The sequence below is a fragment of the Stegodyphus dumicola genome, chromosome 7, assembly GCF_044657685.1.
Source record: "Stegodyphus dumicola isolate Sdum_Otavi_A_Nest chromosome 7, ASM4465768v1".
NCBI lineage: Eukaryota > Metazoa > Arthropoda > Arachnida > Araneae > Eresidae > Stegodyphus > Stegodyphus dumicola.
The window spans coordinates 124,027,170-124,050,577 of NC_140774.1; the positions used below are offsets into that span (position 1 = coordinate 124,027,170).

At 30.5% G+C, this 23,408-nt stretch overlaps 1 protein-coding gene across 4 annotated transcripts in view; it reads right to left on the reverse strand.

Annotated features, from left to right (window-relative positions):
* Positions 1-476: 476 nt before the first annotated feature.
* The window catches only part of LOC118201712 (glycogen debranching enzyme), a 155,497-nt gene continuing 132,565 nt past the window's right edge, over positions 477-23,408 (reverse strand). For 3 of the 4 annotated variants that reach the window (XM_085820784.1, XM_035373860.2, XM_035373859.2), the window contains exons 22-28: positions 12,580-12,691; positions 12,335-12,470; positions 9,617-9,729; positions 5,659-5,879; positions 4,466-4,563; positions 3,284-3,371; positions 477-1,067 (exon numbers count right to left, since the gene is read on the reverse strand). In XM_085820784.1, the coding sequence (XP_085676910.1) occupies positions 771-1,067; positions 3,284-3,371; positions 4,466-4,563; positions 5,659-5,879; positions 9,617-9,729; positions 12,335-12,470; positions 12,580-12,691 (1,065 nt within the window). In that variant the 3' untranslated portion in view covers positions 477-770. Of the gene's footprint in view, positions 1,068-3,283; positions 3,372-4,465; positions 4,564-5,658; positions 5,880-9,616; positions 9,744-12,334; positions 12,471-12,579; positions 12,692-23,408 lie in introns of those variants that run through there. The other variant, XM_035373861.2, reaches the window with a different exon arrangement.

Below are 23,408 nucleotides of genomic sequence, written 5' to 3' on the forward strand. Positions count from 1 at the left end.
GCAGATATGCTAACCAAGGCTCTGCCCAAAACAAAATTCTATGAAAATAAATTGTCATTGAGCTGTTTAAAAATTGTATAATTCTATAATGTGCGATTAAGGGGGAGTGTTGAGATATTTATTATTGCTTTTTTATTTGTTAAAAGGAATTATAGCTTTCTGTCACATCTGATGCATTCTGAAACTTAATCCTATTTTATTTGTTTATATTTCTTTATGTTATTTTTGATTGTTTGTTTTCTGTGTCTTGTTTGTGATTCGTTAAACCATGATCTGCTGAAAAGTTATATATATAACCTCTGTAAACCTTTTTGCTTGTGTGTGTACTTCTTCTTTTGCTCTGTAATAAATGTTTGCTTTTCGAACCACAGCATTTTAATTGTTCAACAAGAATAAAACTTAAAAATGGAAGATCAATACAATACAATTTTTAAAAATGTAAAATTTCATTGATGGAAGAGAGTTCAGACAAAATATTTACTTTTCATAAAAGTATACAATTTATTTGAATAGTTTTAATTGATGACATTTGGCAGGTGACAATATAACCAAAATGGTTACAAATTGACAACATTAAAATTCTTAGAAACATAACAAATAAAACATATTTTAAAGAACATAAATAAATATAAAATTGTTTCAATACTGGGCATAAAACAACGACAACAAAAAGAATCTTACTTAAAAACATAATGGCTTCATCAAAAACAATCAGGCATTAAAATTTTCTTCACATTCTTGCAATATATTTAATTACTTATTCAGCCACATTAATCAGAACTATCTTGAATATTATTATTAGAGCACATGGCATCCATTTCATATAAAACCTCTAATAAAGTAGCATGACTCCAAGCTTGCACAACACAGCTGTCCTTACAGAAAGCACCATCTTTATTTGTAAGTTCTGGAAGACCTCTCCATTTAGATTTTTGTATCTCATGAAAGTGGCAAGACATAACACGTTTAGTGAAATCTACTGCTTTACCAAACTCTTCTTTACCACCAACCATCATTGAAAACATCAACTTTGCCCGCAAGAAGTATCCAGTTGGCCATAACCATTCCTACAGACAATAATTAACAAATAAAATTGCATAATTTCATAAAAACATACTGTAAATTATTTGAAAATGCGGATATTTCTGTATAAACTTGGTCAATTGATATTTGAAAATAACAATCAGATTGTCAAGCAATGCTCAGAAATTCAAAACTAAATGTATTAAAATGTATGCGATATCTCCGAAATGCTTTTCAATCTTGTCTTGCAGTCATTTTCTGCAAAATTACCAATGTTTGGGTTGAAGCACCATAAATTTAGTTCCCCGAGATACATCATATATAATTAACAAAAGCTTGATACAGATCTAGTACAATTCCGATAATTTGCATACGAAAGAACGTGTAGATTAGAAAATTATGCAGGTTATAATCTGAATTTATTTAATCACAGTTTAATGAATACAAAACTGTTAAATTTTTTAGTATAAACAGAGAGAATAATGTGAGTACAGTGGAAAAATGTAGTGGGGAAAAAAGGGCATACATAATAGGGAAATTTCTTGTAGTAGTACAGACTCTTTTATAAAAAAAATGTAGAAAAGTGCTTAAATATTTTTCAAAAAATGTATACCCACCCAACATTGATATTACTTTCAAAATATTTTTACAATTTTAAATGAGAGAAAAATACTTAGACAAAAAAGTACATTGTTGATACAAGTTCCAGTAGTATTTTTATTTAATTGAATCCCTATATAAATTCTATCGTTATGCATGCGTGACAACACTGGTAGAAACTTACAGTAAAATGCTAATATTAAAATTTATATTTATTAAAAGAAACATTTCTCTGCTCTTTAGTTGTTTGTTACCATGTTTTCCATTTTTAACACAAAATTTTCTAAAAGTGCGATTTTTAATAAATTGCCCTTATTTACTGCCAATGTAAATAAGTTTACTCTCAGAGTGGAGTATAAATAAACAAAATATGTTGTGCATTTAAAGAGCTCAATAGCTGAGATGATGTAGATAAATAAATCTTTTATATATGTTGAATAATTAATCTTAAAATACCACAGAATATCCCCCGAAAAGTAATTTTATTAAGAAGAAAAATTTGCAAAGATTCACTGTTTACATGAGATAAAGGAAGAGTGCTGGCACATGCATAGAAAATCTAAATAACATCAATAATTAAAAAAAAAAAGAAAGAAAGAAAGAAAGAAAATTATGAAAAAGTTCCTGTATCCAAAGTATGTTGTAATATTTTTCTAGAGAAAAGGAATATTTGCATATTTGTATGGAAAAATTAAATGGTTAAATTATCTAAAAATTGAAATTTTTTTGTTTTCTACCCAAAATCAGCATAAATCGCAGGCATTTACAGATAAATCGGCCATAGAGTATCGAAATTCTACTTATTAAAATTTGCCTAGCTTTACAAAATTTGATTTAAGCTTTAAATTTTAGAAAATGGGGAGAATAATGATGGTCATTTTATAGTTACTTTTATAGATATAAATTTACTGATTAATAAATTTCAAAATTCAAGCTCATATTGGCATTAATTTTAATGGAAAAGGGGTATAATGCATTTTGTAAGAAACTAGATAAAACAATTACAGCAAATTTTGCTAATGATTTATACATCAAACTATATTTTTATTGATATAATGTTAACAAAAGTTTTGCAGTTTCTAAAAATTTGATTCAAATCTCTCAGGCTTATTATACAATTTATTACTTTTAAAGTTTCAAATTGGTTAAGCTTTATTACAATGAAAACAAACTTTAAGATAAAAAGAAAAGGAGTTTTTAACTTACTTGACACCCAGAATGCACTGTACTTTTATTTATGATAAAACAATACAATATATTATAACTTCTATTACGCAAAAAAGTACAGTGTTGTTATTGCTCACTTTGAGATCATTGAGTTTCTTAATCAAAAACTCATAAATGCTTTACAAAATATGAAACAGATAATAAAACAGATTCCAAATTTGGGCTTCCAGATGCCCATATTCGTGTGAAGAAATATGTTTTTCAAAATTTAATGGTCCTAGTTACCATTGTTTTATCACAATGCAAGAAAAATATATACTTTTAAGCAGATTCTTCATTACTTAGGCGGCAACAATTTGAAAAATGAAATGCCACAAAATGCCAAAATGAAAGTAATAGCCCTTCTGAGCTAACACCCTTTGAGCTAAAAACTAAGAAGAAAAACTATATTCAAATAATTTTCACTGTATTCAATAAACAAAAAAGTACATACTGGTCCCTGATGGTAATTCCATCCTCTAGCTCTCTTTTGATTTATTGAATCATCACTGTTATCATAACATCCATCATATGCCCAGTCACTAAGCAAAAAATGAAAGATATGGTTAAAATGAAACATTATTTTTTTATGCTCAACATAAAAAAGGGTGCAAAATTTTTGTATATTATTCATCATAAACAGCTATCAAATATCATATTATGCTTCTCCTTTTCTTTTATCCATCCTCATCATCCTACACATGACAATCTGATACCGGTTCATACTGATATCGATTTTGTAACAAAATGATATAGGTTTTACTGAAATTTTATTTACTTGCATAGATCTTAATTTATCACTAAAAGCACTTTTTTATAAAGACTGTCCATGGTCTTAGACTATGGTTTTTATTACAAGGTGATTCCTTCTTCTGCTACCATTATTTTTCAATCTCATTCTGGGCTTTAGCATTTCAGAAATTATTTAATTGCTATGGAAAACCTTATTTTAACCCTTTCAAGATGGATTTTTATTTATTTATTTATTTATTTATTATTATTCTTTTTTGGTGTGGACTCCAATTTAATATATTGCTTTATATTTTTACAGTAGAAGCCTTTTTAAGATGTTTATAATTTTTTTCAGATTTTTAAAACCTTTTTATTTTGCACGTAAATCTGGGACGATTGTGCCAACTAGTAAAAACTAAATCCGCGTTAGGACGCATTGTCACATTAGTTTCAAAAGGGTTAGACAACAGCTTTGCTTTTTCCTTTTTGCATGCTTAATCATGTCTATTATGTAATGCCATCAACAGATGGTGGAAGCAACTTTCTACAAGATGTAAGATATTGGAACAGCTAATCTTGATCACTTAGATCGGAATAAACTGATAAATAGAGAACATCAACAAAACTCAAATTATTATTTTTTTTCTTTCTTTAAGTATGCTTAGTTTACTATATTCAATAAAGACTGCTGTTAAACAAGGAACCAAATGGCTTCTGAGTCTGCAAATCCCCTCATTTTGTGTGCATACATTCAAGCATTGGATTAATTCTTCAAATTTATATGTAGCTCAGACAATAAAAAGACTAGAATAAGATACAAAGAAGGACAATTCCTTTAAGATTTAACCTGAGTAGCCAACTAAAATTTGCTCTTTAAGAATAAAACTTAAAAAATAAAACTTACGATGGATCCAGAGTTCTCATGCCAAGAGGTCCCAGAAGATGTTTTTCAGCATTATCTAATGCAATCCATGCATTTTGCGATGTGAATAACTCAGGTGCCTGAATGAAAAATTCTGAATTTACAACAACGGAAAATAAGCATAAAGATTCTCTTTAAAATAGTACACGCATATTCATAATTTCCAAATGATCAAATATGATAACAAAACAAAAGGAATAATGATATTACTCTTTTTAATAATAATGGTTATCATTAATAACAAGAACACTAAAGTTTGACATACAAAAACATAACTTCATCATTATGCATTTTGGTTTCAATATTTGTGAATCTAAATTTTAATCAAATTTCTTTTAATAAAACCAATTTTTATTTAAACCAAATTATAATAAAGCATTGCTGTAAGACAAAACTAACATTCTATTATGTTTTTCACTTAAACAAGTAAGATAAGTTTATTAGCTTTTGATCTGATTTAGCCTATCTTTTAAAGCTAACATTTCATCAATAAATAATTCAGAAAATATTTTAACATGGAAAGGAACTATTTCTACCTAACCTGACATTCCCCCAAATAAAAAATTTATTTAAAAATTATGAATAACTTTTTCTATTAAATTTTGTCTCCTTACAATAAGGAGTTTTTAAAGGTTAAGTTCTTAGGTTCACCTTACATCAAGTCAAATTTAGCAAAATCTGTGAATTCAGAACTTTTATGATAGTTTTATCAATATTAAGTAACAGGAATTTCTAAATTCAAAGACATTTAACTTTCAGTTCTAAATCACAAAAGCAAATTACTTAATTCTTCTCTACATTCAACAAGCTTTACTTTGCCTTTTTAAAAAATTAATGAATTTGGTTAAAGAAGGAATACTTATTAGTTGATTTAAAGCAGTGGCTTTCTTTTCATTCACTACAGCTTTAATTTTTTTAAGAATATGTTATGATATACATATTTCTCACAGAATGCTGATAGGGAAATTGTCCACTATTTTTACCTTTCTAGTGTTATCAACATAAAAGCATCAGAGTATGACTTGAAAATAGTACTATTTTAGCAAATTTCTTATATATATATATATGAGGAACCCTACCTAGATATGCATTTAATAAAATATGTCATTTAAAATCATGCCATTTATATGCCCCATAAATAATATTCCTAGATATCTAATATATCATTAACTTACCACACACATTGCTACAGGAAAATTGGGCCTAAGCTGGAAATCAGCCCAAGCCTGTGAAGCATTGACAGAATCCTTATAAATTCCTCTTTTATTAATGAATTTAGAATCTCCTGGTTGAGGTTCTGGGCTAACAAAGAAATGCTTCTCAAAATTTTTTTGAATCAATTCATCCCATTCCTTGAATGTCATTATAACTGTTTTTGCAACCCCAGATGAGTCAGCTGAAATAAAATGCAGCTAATATAAATGCCAGCAGAGCTTCCACAATAACATCTGTACAATATACGCTTAAAATTTTGATATGAAGATGCACTTTATTTGGATCTGTGTAAATAAGTAATTTTTATATAAAATATTTATTAAAACAAAGCAAAAATAGAGATACTTCCTTATTAATATAGTTCCCATTATTTAACTTTTTAAAGTCAACTATTCTATTAGAAAATTATTTCCTTTAAAGCCATCTATGGTACAAATGTAGTACCAGCACTTTCTTCCACATTTTACAGTAACGACCTGTCTTTTATTAGCTTAGTTCCAAAATAGATATCTGGATGGTCCACTTTCACTGTTTAAAGAGTAGCCATTCGCTATGCTTGTTTTCTGTTCCTGTCACACTTTGGCTACAATTTGGGTGAAGACTTCCGGTTCTATTTCATCCCTACATTCTTGAAAATCAAACAGATGCTATTTCACTCTCAAACATTATAACACTGCTACATGATTTCAGGATGTTAACTTTCCTAACTTTTCTTCCTTGTACTCTTATTCTTATAATGGCACCTCACTTCGAAGGTCTCAGTCAGGATGAAATTACTAAGTTGCTGAGAGATTTAAAAGAGGGAAATTTCACTCATACAGATTTGGACAGTTCAGATGCAAAAGAAGTATGTCTTAAGCTATCTTATGGTGAAGATAATGGTGCTCATAAAAACAACTTTAATCATTTATTTGAATGGAGACAGCCAAATGAGCAAGACATAGCTAAGATACTGATCTTTACTGGTATTCCTAGTATAATAACTGAATTTTCAGAAACTCATCAATAAATAAATCAGAAATCTATCAATCAAGAAGCCATCAATTTTTTTTTAAATTATACTTTTCAGATGAATTGTTTAAAATCGGCCATAGAAATTAATCAATATGCTTCTCAAATCCTAGAGCAGCAGCCAGATACATTTAGAAAAAGAAAGCATAAAAGTGACTGGACACCAGTTACCTCTGAAGAGCACCAGATTTTTTTTTGAATTAGTCCTACTCAGGGTACATACAGAAAAAGGTATCATTCAGAATTATTGGTCAACAGATGATTTAAATTGGCACACCAATTTTCCAGAAAGTAATGTCAGAAGACAGATTTTAATGATTCTAAAATATCTGCATTTCAAAAACAATAAAAAATTGATAAAGTTATGAATTATAACACACTGCAAAAAACTGAAGAAGTTTACCTTATATGTATAAACAAATTACAGTCCTGTAGAGGAACTCGTGATAAATAAAATTATCACTAAATTTAAAGAGCCTGTAATATTTAGACAGTATATCCCAAAGAAACACAAGCAGTAGGGTATAAAGGCATATTAGATTGCTGATAAGGGATTTTACCTTGGGAAAGATAAATCCAAGGATCCCAACTTTTCAGTGTCATATAATGTTGTGAAAGAAAGAATGGCACTATTAAAAATAAGGGCCATAAATTATTTATGGACAATTTCTTTTTGTCATCAGAACTTTTCATTTATTTAGTAAAGGAAAATAAAACACATGCACGTGGAACTATCTGTCCGAATAGGAAGCATTTCGCAAAAGATATAAGCAAAGAAACACTGAATACAGGAGAAACAACTGCGTGTTTCACAAAGTGAATGACATCTCTGCACTGGAAAGATAAGTGTCATGTTTTCATATTGTCTAATATGCATAATCCACTCTTTATAGCAATGAACAGTCAAAATACAAGACTGTAGCAAGTTACGATGAAAATATATGCTATGTGGATTTAAGTGATTGCACGGACAATAGATATATATATAGCTATACTTTTGATAAAAGAACTTTGAAGTGTATGTAAATCAGTTCTATCACAGCCCTCCACAAAAGCAACACTTTCTTCAGCAAATAGCCCTATTGTACTTAATCAAATAATCCAACTGATATTTAAGCTTCTTCCCTCAAGCTAGTAAATATTGTATTTAGTTGCATAATGACAGCCAGCTGCTATATAATTAAGACCATTGACAATTAGGTAACAAGTAGTTAAGACCTAGATTCCAATAATAGCGCATGATCAGGCTTCACAGGCCTTTTCCCCTATGTGTTAAGTGATTATAAATTGATTCCAAAAGTTCTTGATGAAGGTTAAAGTTACATTAATTAATTAAAACAAAGTAATCTGAGGGATAGCTATCTATGGGAAGGCCTGGATCTTAGCCTAGGTCAAACTACCAGTGTTCAGCAATCTTATCGCTCTCCCACTTGTAAGACCCTTCATGAAGGGACACAGACATTCAAATAAAGCTTGTACTTTTTTTTTTTTTCTGTGATGCAAGTAAAACTGCATGTTCAGCTATGGCTTTTGTTTGGAATGAAACTAAAAATTCTGTTCATGTTTACTTTTTAAAATTGACAATAATTCCGTGTGGAAAGCGAGAGACTACAATAACACAAAACTACTTGGATGTGCAATTTCAGCATGTCTTGTTACAAATATTTGAAAGAATTCACACCTCATTAAGTTTTTCTAGACTGATTCATTTACTGTACTACCATGAATACAGCACAATCAAGTATAGGATGTATTTGTTTACAACAAAGCACAAGAAATTAGACAGTTATCTCCAAAAACATTTTGGAGACATATTCCAAGAATATCAAATCCAGCCAATTTATGCAGCAGAGGCTCCTCTGCTCAATCTTAAATTGAATCAAAATGTTTGGAGGGACCCCAGTGGCTTTATTTAACATCAGAAGAGTAGCTAAAGAATGATTTCACAAGCATTACAAGAAATTTTCAAAGAAAAGAAAAGGAAGATAGATTCATCTATAATTAATGTCAATTCCTATGATTTTTTAAGTAACCACCTTTAAAAGATGTTAATGATTATTAAAAGATGATTACTTAAAACAATATACTTACAGAAAAGTTACTTGGGTGATGGCTTGGATTTACCGATTTGCACTGTCATTAAACTAAATGATGCAGAATTTTATTATTGTGTTATTCTGGAAAGCAGGTGTCTCAGAATCTGGTCGACACTTCTATATTTTATTATTGTTACAATTAGTTATTTTTCCCCTGTTCCCAAAAATTGTAGACATAAGTTCTTGTTTAAAAGTCCAAAGCAAAATTTTTTAAGCATGCATACATATAGAATGGAACATTTTAATAACATTTCCAAATATGATAAATTATACCAAATTTGATTGCCCCTCTCCTGCATATCACATTCTTAAATACTATGATGAATAGCCAAGAAATTGTAAATCACAATTCCGAAAACACATAACATAACACTGCTAAAATTCGGTTAACAATGCAAGACAACAGACTCTGCACAACTATAAGTGGAAGAACACACTTACTGAATTTTTTTAAATAAAAATCTACCTTTTTGTTGCAAAATGCGATATAAAATGGAAATACTTTCCTCTAAACTTACACACTAATTTCACGTAGTTTGAAGACCTACTAAAGTTCATTATTTCAAATATTTTTCAGTAAAAATTATATCATTATAATTTTTAACTTTCATCAATAAAGTTAAAATAAAGACTATGTTGATGTTGTGTGCACAAGAGAAGCAGAACCACCTGTTATTTTTACTGATTACTGTGGAGAAGTTTATCTAAGAAGGATCTAATTTACAAATGAAAAACATATTAAAACTAGAAACATGGAACAAAATAAATACAGATTTAATCTCTCTTTTATTTAAGTAAGTGAAATTCATACCTGGTGTACAATGTTCCACCATACAATAAGGATAATGACCTTTATGAAACATAGCATTTAACCACCGCACTGCAGATTTGCAAAGGCCAACAATTTCAATTGCAGAACCATCTCTGTAAACAATCAACTAATAGAAAATAGAGTACTGATACTTTATGACAAAAAGCATTTTCTTTATACAATGTAATTTTAAAATGATCCTTTAATAAATATATGCTTAATTTTTATATACTTTCAAGAAATGTCACAAATTTTGATAAAAAAAATAATAATTTTTTTAGATGACATCACTTTTATTGCTCCAAAAAGATAACTTTGCTTAGCATTGTTCCTTAGCTATCAGTATTACGATTTATTCAAATTTCCATTAATTTTTTAGCCTAGAATATTACTAGTGTGGGAATGAATATATTAATAGGTTGACCTCGTATTTAATACAAATAAGTGATTTTATATGTAAAATATCCCTATACCATCACATCCGCTGAAAGAACTAAAGCCTAAATAATGTGACTGAACACCAGCATAGAAAGAAATAGTAAACCACAAACAACCTTTAAAGAATGAAATATTTACTCTGATATTATTATTAATAATTATATTGTTTCCTTTATAACACTCTGCAAATATGCAAAACAAACATTTCCCTCTCATTTTAGATAAATATTACTTGCACTTTCCATCAAATTAAGCCTTTAAATGTTACATATCATTTAATTTTTCAAATATACAAAACACATTAAGATCCAGTTAATGCAATAAAGAACACTTCTAAGCAGATTTCCAAAACAAAAATACTTAAAACACAATAATCTGAAAAGAACTTATATACATGCAATAAAAAGTATTAAATTTTAATTTTTATGTTTTAAATTGTTTGAAGTAGCATCTTCAAGCAATAACTTAGAATTACAATAAATCTCTAACATAAGTCTACAAACTGGAACTATTAAAATTTTGAAAATAATCACATCACACATAAATCTACAATGCTATAATGACAAGAAAATTTAATGAACTCATGTGATGAACATTTTCTTAATATCAATAAAACTATTTAACATATCAAATTAGTAAAGATCTAGCAAAGAGCTTTAAAGCTAGCTCTAATTCTAGTTCTAGGATGAAAAGGTTACCTCATAAAGCTAATTGTAGTTTTAGCATCAAAATTAAAAAAATAAACACAATAAATTTTATTTTACTTTCCTGTCCCATATTTATACCAAGACAACATTTTTTTTTTTTTTTTTTAATTCGATAAACTGTAAGTTCATTTTCAATGGATAATGAAAAGCTTTTGTCCAGTCATACTCAAAAAGAGATTTTAAAATTAACAGTAATAAAATAAACTGGAAAAAAATACAGTTTCCTGTGTTTATTAAAAACTAGGTGGTTTCAAAGATTTATTAATAGTAATTCATTAGTAGTAAAATTTATTACTATATATTACAGTTCTGAAATATTATAACCAGTAGGTTTTTTTATATTTAGCATTTACATATAGATACTGAAAAATGTTCTTCAATGCATGTACTAACATTAAATATTAAATTGGCTTTAATGAGGTAACTTTGATATTTCTAGTCCAAAACATTTGTCTTCTAGACTATTTCATTCATGAAATGTTATATATTTAAGCCACTATAAACTACAATAACCTGTAAATAATCTATAATTAGAAATGTTTAAAAGTAATATTTTAAGAATTAAGCATTAGTTTAAACTTTTATAAACATTTTATGCAGACTGCAATTGACAAAATATTTCTCAAATGCTTTGTATTGTACCTTGCACCTTATAAAAATATTAGTCACCCCCCCCCCAGCTGATGATATAAACTGTCAATTATGTGTTCACAAAGATTTGAACTACTATTTTCCAGCTGTTAGCTGAATGTGCTACCACTTTTCATATATATTTCTCTACTTAAAGGGTAACTGAAGAAAGATACAAAACACAGTGGAACGAATACAATTGGAGAAAAATCATCATTTGCTTTACTTTAATTCAGGCACCATAGGGACATTAGATTATTTGGAGCAGAAAACACGAATGGCCTTACCCAGATTTAAATGAGGGATCTTTCGAGTGCTAATTGGAAGATCCTGCTGTTGATCTTCCAACTGCCAGTTAGAAGATCAACTGCTAGTTGGAAGTGTAACAATTCACACCACTAGAGCATACATCAGAGAAAGCAATAATTTCTCATAAGCTAAACAATTTAATTTTAGAAAATAGGAGCACATTAAGATTTGAAAATTTAAAAAGCTGCATTTTACTCAGAATATATGAATATTTTAAAATTTTATTGCAATTTTAAAATAATAAATTTATTATTAATTTAATTATTCAATTAAAAAAATTCCATATATAAAATTAAGAATAATTAATTCCATATATTAAATTATACCTAAGAATACTTAATATTTATGTCACATTATTTTTCTGGTCTACAACTAAAAAAATATCTTATACTTTTTGTACTGAAATTTGATTTAAAACACTATATTATATAATTAGAATTCTGCAAAGTCATACTCCTTTCAGATCATTCATGGTCTTACTTTTAAAATAGGTATTATTAATGATCATTAAGTTTTTAAATGAGGCAGTGAAAAAAATCTCACGAAGGAAAATGTTCTCTATACTATTTTTAAATGGATAATGAATTGCTAATTACTATCAAGTTGCATACATAAAAGTAAGATAAAAACTTACCTGGGAGTAGCAGGTTTGCCTTTGTTACCAGCTTTTTCAGAACTACCCATTTTGTCCATCCATGTACCACAATTAAAGCTATTACCACCAAAAACAAATCCTGTTTCAAGATCAACTCCAATTTCATTGTTGAATCCTACAAGGTAAAAAATTATAAGACAAGGGCAACTGAAATTTTATACTGAAGAATTTTTTTTTTTTTTTTTTTTTTTTTTTTTTTTTTTTTTTTTTTAAGTAAACTTTACCAGGATCTGTCATTTGAGTATCCAGTTGGTATCCAGCATTGCGTTCACGAAATTTTAGGCCTTGAAAATGTGTTTGCATGGCTTCTTGAATAACATCATAAAGTGGTTGATCCTATGTAAAAAATAAAAAATTAAATTCAAATCTACAAATTTCCGATTATAATGCAATAAACTGAAGAGTTTGCCATTAAAATCTCAGAAAGTTAACAGAATGTTCAAAAATACTAATAAAATGAAAATTATAAGATTTTTTAAAAATGTACTTTTATCTGCATTTGTTAATTACAGTTAAATCCCGAAAACAATTTTAAGCTATACAGTTGTGATTAACCTACCAGTTTAAGAACTTATCTCTGATGAAATTAAGACATAGAACATAAAATAATGCATTAAATTGTTTAAAATCATATATTAATAACAACTTTAAAATAATTATTTAAAACTATTAAAAATTGTGAAAATTAGCAATGTTAAATGGTTAGGGAAAAAAACTTGGTATGACATTTATTCACTGTAAATTATCACAGTGTTGACACTTATTTAATATAGAAAAGATTTATTCAAGACACAGCTGTGTATCTTTTTATTAGATTACTTGCACATGAAGCTTGCAGCCAACATTTTCTTGAAGTCACAATATGTTTCATTTTATCAGAAATCTGTTTACTGAAAACACTGAACACTTAGGGAGAAGTTTTCTTTAAGAATAAAATAAGAATTTTATTCTTTAATAATAATAATAATAATAATAATAATACTTTTTGAAAAATTGGCTCTTACAGTAAAACTCAAAATATGAATTTTATTGATTAAAAATTATAATTCCCATTCATAACATTGATTCATAACATTTATTGACTACTCACATGTAAATACATAGTAATTAAACATCTTTCCTAATATATAAATGTGCTTGCTTTTTGAACAAATCATATTTTGATAAAACATACCTTCAAAATTTTCATTTATAACCAGAACTTAACAGTTTGATATGCAATACACACACTTTGATAGACTTCTTCACAAAAACTACAAAAATTTAATAGTATATAATAGTTTGCTATTTTATTCCATTTTTGTATGTGTTACTTAAATTTATCAGTGGCCAAGACACATCTGCTATTAAAAAAAATACTGACTTGTATGTATCATATACAGTAGAGTCCTGCAAGCTCGACATAATGTGGACTGAGAGAAGTTTACAAAAAATCCTGTTTTGCAGAATAAGGGTTCGGTTTTTCAGAAGTCTTAATGTTTACCGGAAATTACTCTAGACATTTGTACACAATATTGGACATGGAAAAGTAGAGCATACAATTAAATTAATATTGACTTTTTTATGTCAAGTTCTAACACAACAGGAGTCGTAAAAAGAACAAATATCCTACAATAATTGAGTAAAAAACTTGCATACAAAAATGCAGAAAAATTATTATTAGTTCTTGGTAGAAAAATATCGTGTGATGGTAGACTGTCTCTCACACTCATTCCATCATCTTGCAGCTTCATCCCATAGGTGACAAAGGAACAAAATTTCCAAACCAGATGCATTTTACTCCTCCATGTAATGGAGCATTCCTTCAGCTAGTGGTCCTTCAGTATGGGTCATTATTTTAGCTTTTCTGTTGTCTTCCATCTCTTAGTTTTCAGATTCATCTTCATTTTTATCCACATTGTCTTTCACCAGTGCAACTATTTCTGCATGTCCTAAAATTTCATAATTTTCATCTTGACCGCATTCTTAAACATCACCATCAGTAACTTCTTCACAGCCTGGAATTTTCTTAAGTAAGTAAATTATTTCACATTTTTCTGTCTCTTCTTTACTTTCGTGAAATTTGTTTCCTGAATGATCCAGCTACTTTCTCCAGGAACAAATGAGGCTTATCTGCTTGATTTCACTCCAAGAATGAGCTATCCATCCAACATATCTATTCTCTTCAGTTTCTTGATCATATCACACCCTTCCTCCATGGCTAGGACAAGACCTGCAAAAAGTTTACATCTGTATTTTTTTTTTTCAGTGCCTCCAAAATGCTCTGTCCCATCGGTTGATACAATGAAGTTACGTTAGTAGGGAGAAACATGCCTCATATATCTTCGTTTCATAACTGTTCTGCATCAGGATCGGATGAGGCATTGTCTAGAATGGAGAATCCCTTTCCTTGATAGTTTTTGTTTTATTTTAAAAACTTTTCCTTCGGTGGAATGAACTGCTGATGAAACCAATCTTTAAATATTGCTCCATTCTTCCATGTGTTTGAATAATTCCGGAACCAAACAGGAAGATCATAGTTGGTTTTGGTATAATTAGTGTACTTTTTTAAGTTTTTAAATGCCCGGGGATTTTTTTATTTGCCTACAAGCAACAGTTTGAGCTTATGGCTGCCTGCTGCATTGCAATATTATGACTCTCTCCTTGCTTCTTTTGTAGTCAGGTGCCGATTTTTCTTCCCTGGATGCGAGCGTTCTCAAAGATAGCATTCAAAATTCTGACCGGTTTCATCACAATTATAAATTTGATCTACTTATATAACCTCCTTTTTAATTAATTTGTGGAAATTATTCTTGAATATTGAAACTCTTCTTGAAATTCCTCATAAAATTTTATTCTCTTGTAAAATTGGTCCTGAAATGGGTGTTCCCTGTTCCCTTTGCTGCCTGGACCACAAATAAAATGCTTTGTTCACTTTTTTTTTTTTTTTTTTTTTTTTTGTATTCACCACTTTTCATACTTATTCTTTCCTATACATGCTCTTTTCACACACCAAGACTTGATTTCAGACTTCTTTTCCCTATCAAAGCAGTCTGTCCAAAACCTAAATCCATGGTAATTTTGTTTACACCTTCTCCTTTTTCCAGTCTCTTTAATGCATTTAGTTTCATTTCCACTGTCACGTTTGTTTATTTTATTTTTTTTAAACGACATTTTCACTGCATTGAATATAAAAAATTGCCAAAAATGTGTTAACACTTATATGCCTGGATGTTAACTGAGGAACGATACCTGCAATGAACTGGTGCGAGTTTAGTTTGCAATAACATGCAGTCACAAAACTTCAGACAAGTCTTTTAACGTTTTGCAACAACAGAAAGGAATGCAAGCTAGCAGCCAGCTGCTACCTGACTTTCTTTGTATCCTCGAAAGAAGCAAACAATATTGCCAAGTATTACAACATATCTTGAAATTTGTTAGGCAGTTCCAAGAATTAATGACACAATGTGAACAGCAAAATTTACAGAAAAAGAACACTCAAATCTTTGAACAGAACAGGAAAGACATACGCATAAATAATAATTATATGTACAGTATGTAATATTTGCTCTGTTTATCCTACAGATATCTATAAAAAGTTCCTAAAAAGTTGTCGAGTTATACAGAATGTCGAGATATCAGGAGTCGAATTTGCGGGACTCTACTGTAAAACTAAGATTCTGAATTTTAAAATAGAGATGGAAAATTAGATTGGAATTAATGTCATTAACTAAAAGTAAATTTTTGTGAATGTGAGAGTCTTTTAGAAAATGCAGTTCAACAACTAAAAAAAGTACTTTCTTTGTATCAGAAAAGAAACTGCATTGCCAAGTATTACAACATATCTTGAAATTTATTAGGCAGTTCCGTGAATTAATGGCACAAGGCAAAAACTACAGAAAAAGAACACTCAAATCAGAACAGGAAAGACATATACATAAATAATAATTATATGTATTGTAATGTAATATTTGCTCTGTTTGGCTTAGAGATATCTTTAAAAAGTTGTCGAGTTATATGGAATGTTGAAATATGGAAGTCCAGTTTGCGGGACTCTACAATATATCATACAGCTGGTAAAAAAAATTAAAAAACTGTTTGCAATAATTTTCTCCAAATAATCTAAATTTAAATAATCACAATTACAACACGAGTAGGACTCTCCAATATAAAGCATATCTTTACACTATTTATGTTTCATCTTAATGTTATCATGCAGCATGTTTACATTCATCTTACGGTTATCATTTATAAATTTAAGCATACCTTTACATGCTTCCCAACCTTTTTTTTTTTTTTTTTTTTTTAAGAAATCTAAAATTTTCTCAACAAAAAGATTTTTTAAATGATAAATATAAATTTTAAAATAATATATTTTCTTTCTATATATAAATATATATAGAAAGAAAATATATTTTGTAATAATGAAGTAACAGTAACTAATCGATATCTGAAAGTTTGGTCAATAATTCTTAAATCCAAATAGTACAAAAATACTTACATGTAAAAAGCATTTTTATTATTTGTACCTTTTAATAGAAAAATAATACTTTAATCAGTTTTTGTACAAATGCAAAAAACAGTAGCAGATTTTGCTTTTATAGGGAAAGAAATTTCATAATTTTGTACTTAGTAAATAACATGTAGGGCTGCTTTTGCTAATCAAAATTTTCTAATGTGCCATTACAAGCATTGAATCTAAATTTAGTCCCTGTTTTAGTAACAACACTAATAATCCTCTCTCACTCTGTATAACTATGGAAAATTATCAGGATGGCCAACATTATTTTAGACAGATCACTGTACTTTAAAATTCCAAAACCTTTCAGTTTTTTCAATCAAACTCTCCACTACAATCCTGCTCATCTCAATCCTTGCTGATTTTAGATCTTTATTCAGGTTTTCTAATTGTAAATTCCAAATTGTCACTGCAGTTTATCATTTATAACATCAATATCATCACCTTTCAAAACTAAATTAAATAAAACTGGAAACCTATTCAAAAACTATCGTATATCAGAAAAAGATGTATTTACTAGAATTGAAACATCTCAACTTTAGCATGTAAAGTCAGTTCATCACTGATTGGAAATTTATGAAGTATGTAATTCACATACTCAGCAAAGGTAGCTTCTAGCAAGGAAATAAAACTTATTTTTGCCTTCCTCTGGAAGTTCTTCCACTACTTTATTAGTTGCAGCCCCTATTACCAAATCTTAATCTTCCTTCTAATTTTCTATTTTATCATAAATCACATGATATACAGAATTTGAAGACAAAACAAAAGTTGTTTTAAATACTTAATAAAACGTTTTTAAACAGATCACTAATCATAGATTGCAAAACATGAATTAATGGAATTCTGCACTGTAGAAATGTGTTAAGATCATGGATGAGGGCAGAATGCATACAAAGGGGCGGGGGAGAATAAGAAGCTTTGTTAAGGTCAGAAAAACCCCCTCCAAAAAAAAAAAAAAAACGTTCTTCACAAGATAAACTTATAGTTGTGAAAATTTAGTTTATTTTTAATTAACAAGTTGGTTTCTTAATTTGCATGTTTTCTATTGCTTCTGACTTGGTCGAATAGCTTGTTACCTCCATATGTTTACATAAATTTTTGAGCCGAGCACATGAGTATACTTAGGTTAATTGGAACTGAAGAGTTTCCCGAGTCTGGACTGACGGAGAGGAGGATGCTGGAAGATGGAGCCACGAGAAAGTAGCAGGTGGTGATTATTGATATTTAAATACAGGCCAGTCTAGCTGATTCCAGAGAAGTCCTGTCCAAAATGGTAAGCTACGGTTGAAATCTTAGTGCATTAAAACTAGAATTGAAGTCCCTCTCAGAGTAAAACTGAAGTGTGAATATAGCATAGTCAAGTAAACGGTTAGGTTAGGTTATTTAATTACGGCAAAGCCTCGAGGGCTATCTGCCTAAGGGGAAGGATGCCTTCATGGAGGACTTTCTAAGGGAAACTGGCTCGTACACACGTTACACACGGGGAAGACCACGAAAACACCCATGCAGCCAGCCCGTTCGCGGGATTCGAACCTCGGACCGAACCAAGTCAACAGTTATCTGTATTTTTATGCTAATTCTCACGCAGAGACTCATTAAAGCTTCAATTAATTATTACTGAGTTCTTGTTCCCATGAGCCTAGAAATATCATTTCCATCATGATAACTCATGAACACCTAATAATTAGAACCAACAGAGCTAGTTACAGAGGTTACAATATATAACCCAAATACTCTCAAATCTAACAGGAAGGTGTCATACGGTAATAAGAAAATGTCTCCCTTGCTGAGCAATTCTTTTTATTTTGAGAGAACTTTGTATTAATTTTACACTTATACTTTGCAACGGTATTTTGAATATTGCCAATTAAATTGCTTAAAGGCACATAAATTACTTTATTTTTCTCACATCTATTTTTAACAGTTGGATGTACGAGGGTTGGAAATTTAATAGTGGCAACTATTTATTTACAAGGAATACAAAAGTGATTCATGTCACCATGTTTTACAGTCCTTCAATATAGTTGCCAGCATGGTGTACAACCCGTTTCCAACGATGTGGAAGTCGCAGAATACTGTAGCAGCGCCTGTTTTGTTGATAGTTTGAATGGACCGGTCTACTGCCGCAAGAATCTCAGGAACAGTTTGGAAGCGAGTGCCACGAAGTGGTTCCTTCATCTTAGGAATTAAGTCATAGTCACAAGGGCTTAGATCTGGAGAATATGGTGGATGGTAAAGCACTTCCCAGCCCCATCGCTTGAACAAATCAGTCACAGCTTGCGCTGCATGCGGTCGAGCATTGTCATGCAAAATGAGAGGAGCGTTCTGCAGAAAGTGTCGCCGTTTTTTTCTCAAACCTGGTCGGAGATTGTGCTCCAAAAATGAGCAGTAATACTCCGCAGTGACGGTCTGCTGTGGGGGAACGGTATGCATTAGGATGACACCATCACAGTCGAACACGAGAATCACCATAACTTTCGCATTGCTGGGGTTCTGACGAAATTTCGAATGTCATGGTGACCCGTGATGACGCCATTCGTTTGATTGGCATTTCAGTTCTGGCTGGTACGATTGGGCCCAAGTCTCATCGAGCGTAATGATACAGCGTAAAAAAGCATCTCCTTCGTGCTCGTAGCACTCCAGGTGGGTTCGGGCAGCATCGTATCGTAGCCATTTCTGCATTTCCGTCATTTGATGTGGAGCCCATCGTGAAGCAATTTTTCTCATGGACAGGCGTTCCTTCAGAATGTGCAGCACAGTCGTATGCGCTAATCCTGTTTGTTAGGCCAGCTGACAAATCGTTTGGCAGCGATCACTGTCCATTAGTGTGGCAACAGCTTGCACGTCTGCATCGCTGACACTCGGACGACCTGGCTGCAGCATGTCTGCCACGTTTTGGCGTCCTTCATTGAATGCTTTCACCCATCTTGCTACGGTTCTGTAAGGCAATGCAGATTCTCCGCAAGCCTCTTGAAGCCCTTGATGACACTGTCGTGCTGTACGACCTCTGGCACATTCAATTTTTATCCAACATCGTTGTTCTTGTTTTGAAAACATCCTGACAACACTTACTTTAGACCGCGAGCTAATACAAGGATCTGTTCTTCGTGTCACTCCGCATGCGCGTGACGTAGGCAGGACGAGTCTTTCTGCTGAAAGGTAAGGTAGGTATGTAGTTTACGTGTAATATACGCGATATTCTTTGGTTTTGTTGCGTAGCGTTTTTTCAGCTATGTTGCCACTATTAAAATTCCAACCCTCATAGAAACTACATGTCCATTTGCTTTAAGTATTTTATAACTTTCAACAAAGCCTTTTATCTTAACTCTAGAAGCATTTACTTCTTCCATAAAAAGTGTAAGAATTGGTTTCCATTGGTCCATTGGTAAACATTTCTCTAGAGATAACCAGCATATATATACAGTCAAAAGTCGTTAATCCGGACTCGTCGGGACTTCGGCGATTCCGGATTATCGATTTTTCCGGATTATAAATCATCAGTTTAAATCTGGTAAGATGGCATACAGAAATTATAAAATTAAAAATATGAAACTGTAATTTATGAAATAAAGAACAATTATGATCTAAAAGGTATCAAAATTTACAAAAAAAAAAAAAGCTTAATATTTATTTGTTTACTTTATTAAACATTTCTTTCAATGTAAGTTGTTTAAGTTGCTTCGTTTTATGTGATAATACTTTCTCTTTAATTCTATAAAGAGACATAATTTCTTGTTCAGTTACAAAGTTCCGCTGTTCAAGTCCTATAATATCTGTGTCGAGAATACCGACTAATTCATCAATCGAAATTTTTCCATTTTTAATAAACTTTCTTCACTATCGGAAGTGTCACCGTGTCACTTTCTTCACGATCGGAAGCAAATTATAATGACGAGGAATTTGATTTAAATCATATCAAAGACGGAATACATCGAGATGAAATACTACATTTAATAAGGAATTATAAGCCAAATAAAGTGAAAACATCTGCCCTGAAGATAAGGATAGTGCTGACAGATCAACTTCCAATTAATTGCGCGATGCGGCGTTCCAGTCTCTGAACTTTTTCCCCATGTCCTATGGATCTAAGATTTATCCCTCATGTATGTAATAGCATTTAAAAGGACCTTATTTTATTTTCTCAACTTTAATTTAATTCTTTTAAACCATTCTGCAACAATGTTTAATTTGTTCTGCATTGTGAAGTGGTTAATATAAATTCCAGTATTACCAACTCTGACTGAAACATAATATCTAAAAATTGAAATAAATTTAAAAAGAAGAGCCTTTCTGATAACAGTAAATATAGGATGAAATATCACATAAAAATACATTAGGAAACAAATGTGAAATAAGGTTAAGTTAATTGATTATTACATGTTACATAAATTTAAAGTATCGTATTTGTGGGCGTATAAGACACATTGTTTCTTTGAAAATAGGTCTGAAAAATGGGATGCGTCTTATACGTCGATACTTATTGTGTCGATACGTCGGTTGTGAGACAGTGGTTAAATCATTTAAGAAGTGTGGCATTAGTAATGCACTGGATGGTACAGAGGACAATTTGTCATATAAGGACTCGGATGTTGATTTAGAAGATGTTTTCAAGTGACTCTTCATTTAGCTCTGGAGATGAGTGTCTGAGTTTTGATGAAGGAGATTAAATGGTGTTCTTACCCAGATAGATTGGGTATTTGCAGAAAGTATAACTTTGTATTTGTGTTACTTTATATTTAAAATACTGAAAAATTCATTAATAAGGATCAATAATAAAAGTTTAATCTTTCAAAAATGTGCTTAAAAAAAGGGCTGCATCTTATAGGCCGGTGCGTCTTAAACACCGGCAAATACGGTAATTCTAAAATATTAATATAAGCAAAAAATATGGTATTTTAAGTCCTTAATAAATAATTTCCTGCATATCTGAGCTTACCTGAATAACAAATCAATAATTCTTAATCTAAAACAGTGTTAAATATTTTTCTTTTGGGTTATGAATACTGTCTAAATGATTGGTAATTCTTCTAAACATCATTTAGATAATGTTATCATTGTCTCCTCATCGCAAGCAATCAATACTTTGGCTGAACTTCAATCTAAGTTAGCTAAAATTTGTGTATCAAATACAAAGGATCTTCTGATAAGTTGTGATACACAGGAGCATCAAGAACAGCTTAAACATTTGATATCATCTTTTCCAGACGCCAATATTTTGGCATGTGTACCCAGATCGCATATGAATAGAATTATTTAGAGTTCCTATTAATGTAACTGAGGCTGCTATCGAAGATGCTTTTAAGGCACTCTTGCCAAGAGATACTAATTTAAATTAAAATTTTGTCACAAGCTTTAAATGCATAGACAATAGTAAGAATTTCATTCTACAAATAGACAAGCAGCCTTTGACAATACTGGGTCACAAGGGTCGCATTTATGTTGGGTTCCATTCTTGTAGTTTTCGTAAATATATTCGAATTTTAAGATGCTATGGTTGCCAGGCTTTTGGCCACCATATTCGAAATTGTACATATTCTTTATTTTGCTCTCACTGCACTCATACGTATGATAATTTATTTCCGAACTGTAAATAGGGTCCATCTTGTATTAACTGCTTAAGATCAAATTTAGAAACGCACACACAGTACAACATTTGTCACAAGTCTAATTTTTATGCTTACCCTCTGTTTTTTAAAAAGAGTTATGTTTGCAGTTAAAGGCTATATCTTAAAATAGCAGACTAAATGTTATCGCTATATTATTTGTTGTTTTTCTTTTCTTCTTAGTTTTTGAGAATAATTGTATTTCAAACCGGAATGTGTTAATTAGGAGGGAATATATTATATAATTAAGATAAATTATTGCCTAGATAAGAATTGATTTAGATAGATAAGAATCATTATAAATAGATAATATTCTTTGAATTAAATTTTATTGCTCTGTTTTTTGTATTAACTATGAGTAATGAAATTTGATAATTTGTTAATTGTTTATTATTGTTTTGGTTTTTAGACTTGAGAATTTATGAAAAATGAATTTAAATACTGACCACATTTTTCCTGTAATTATGATCTAATTGCCTTGCCCTGGGATTCAATTGTGTGGTCGTTACTAAGAACAAAACATGAATTCAAGACTTCACAATTTTAAGAGGTTTCTAATAACTTTCAAACTTGTACGTTTTTTTATAAATACGGTTGAAGGCAGCAGTTATAACTGCTTAGCTCTTGTATGCAAATTTTGATTATGTAATATATCATTTGTACATATGTCACACAAAGTGCAAAGATGTCATTGATGCATATTCTTTAATTTTTGTAACAATTTACTTTGGCTGATACAAAATAAGCATTGCTGATCTGGCAGTCCACCTAGCTATGGTGGCTGCTAGTAGATTTTATCTCTGCTGATCAGGTATTAATTCCGATTGATTCGGAAGCCTGGTCGGCGGCGAACAAACTTTGTTCATCATGATGAACAAAGTGATGAGGATCATCTTTCCTATACTTGTAAATTCCCCCGGAGATGCTGAATCACCATGCATCAGATTCAATT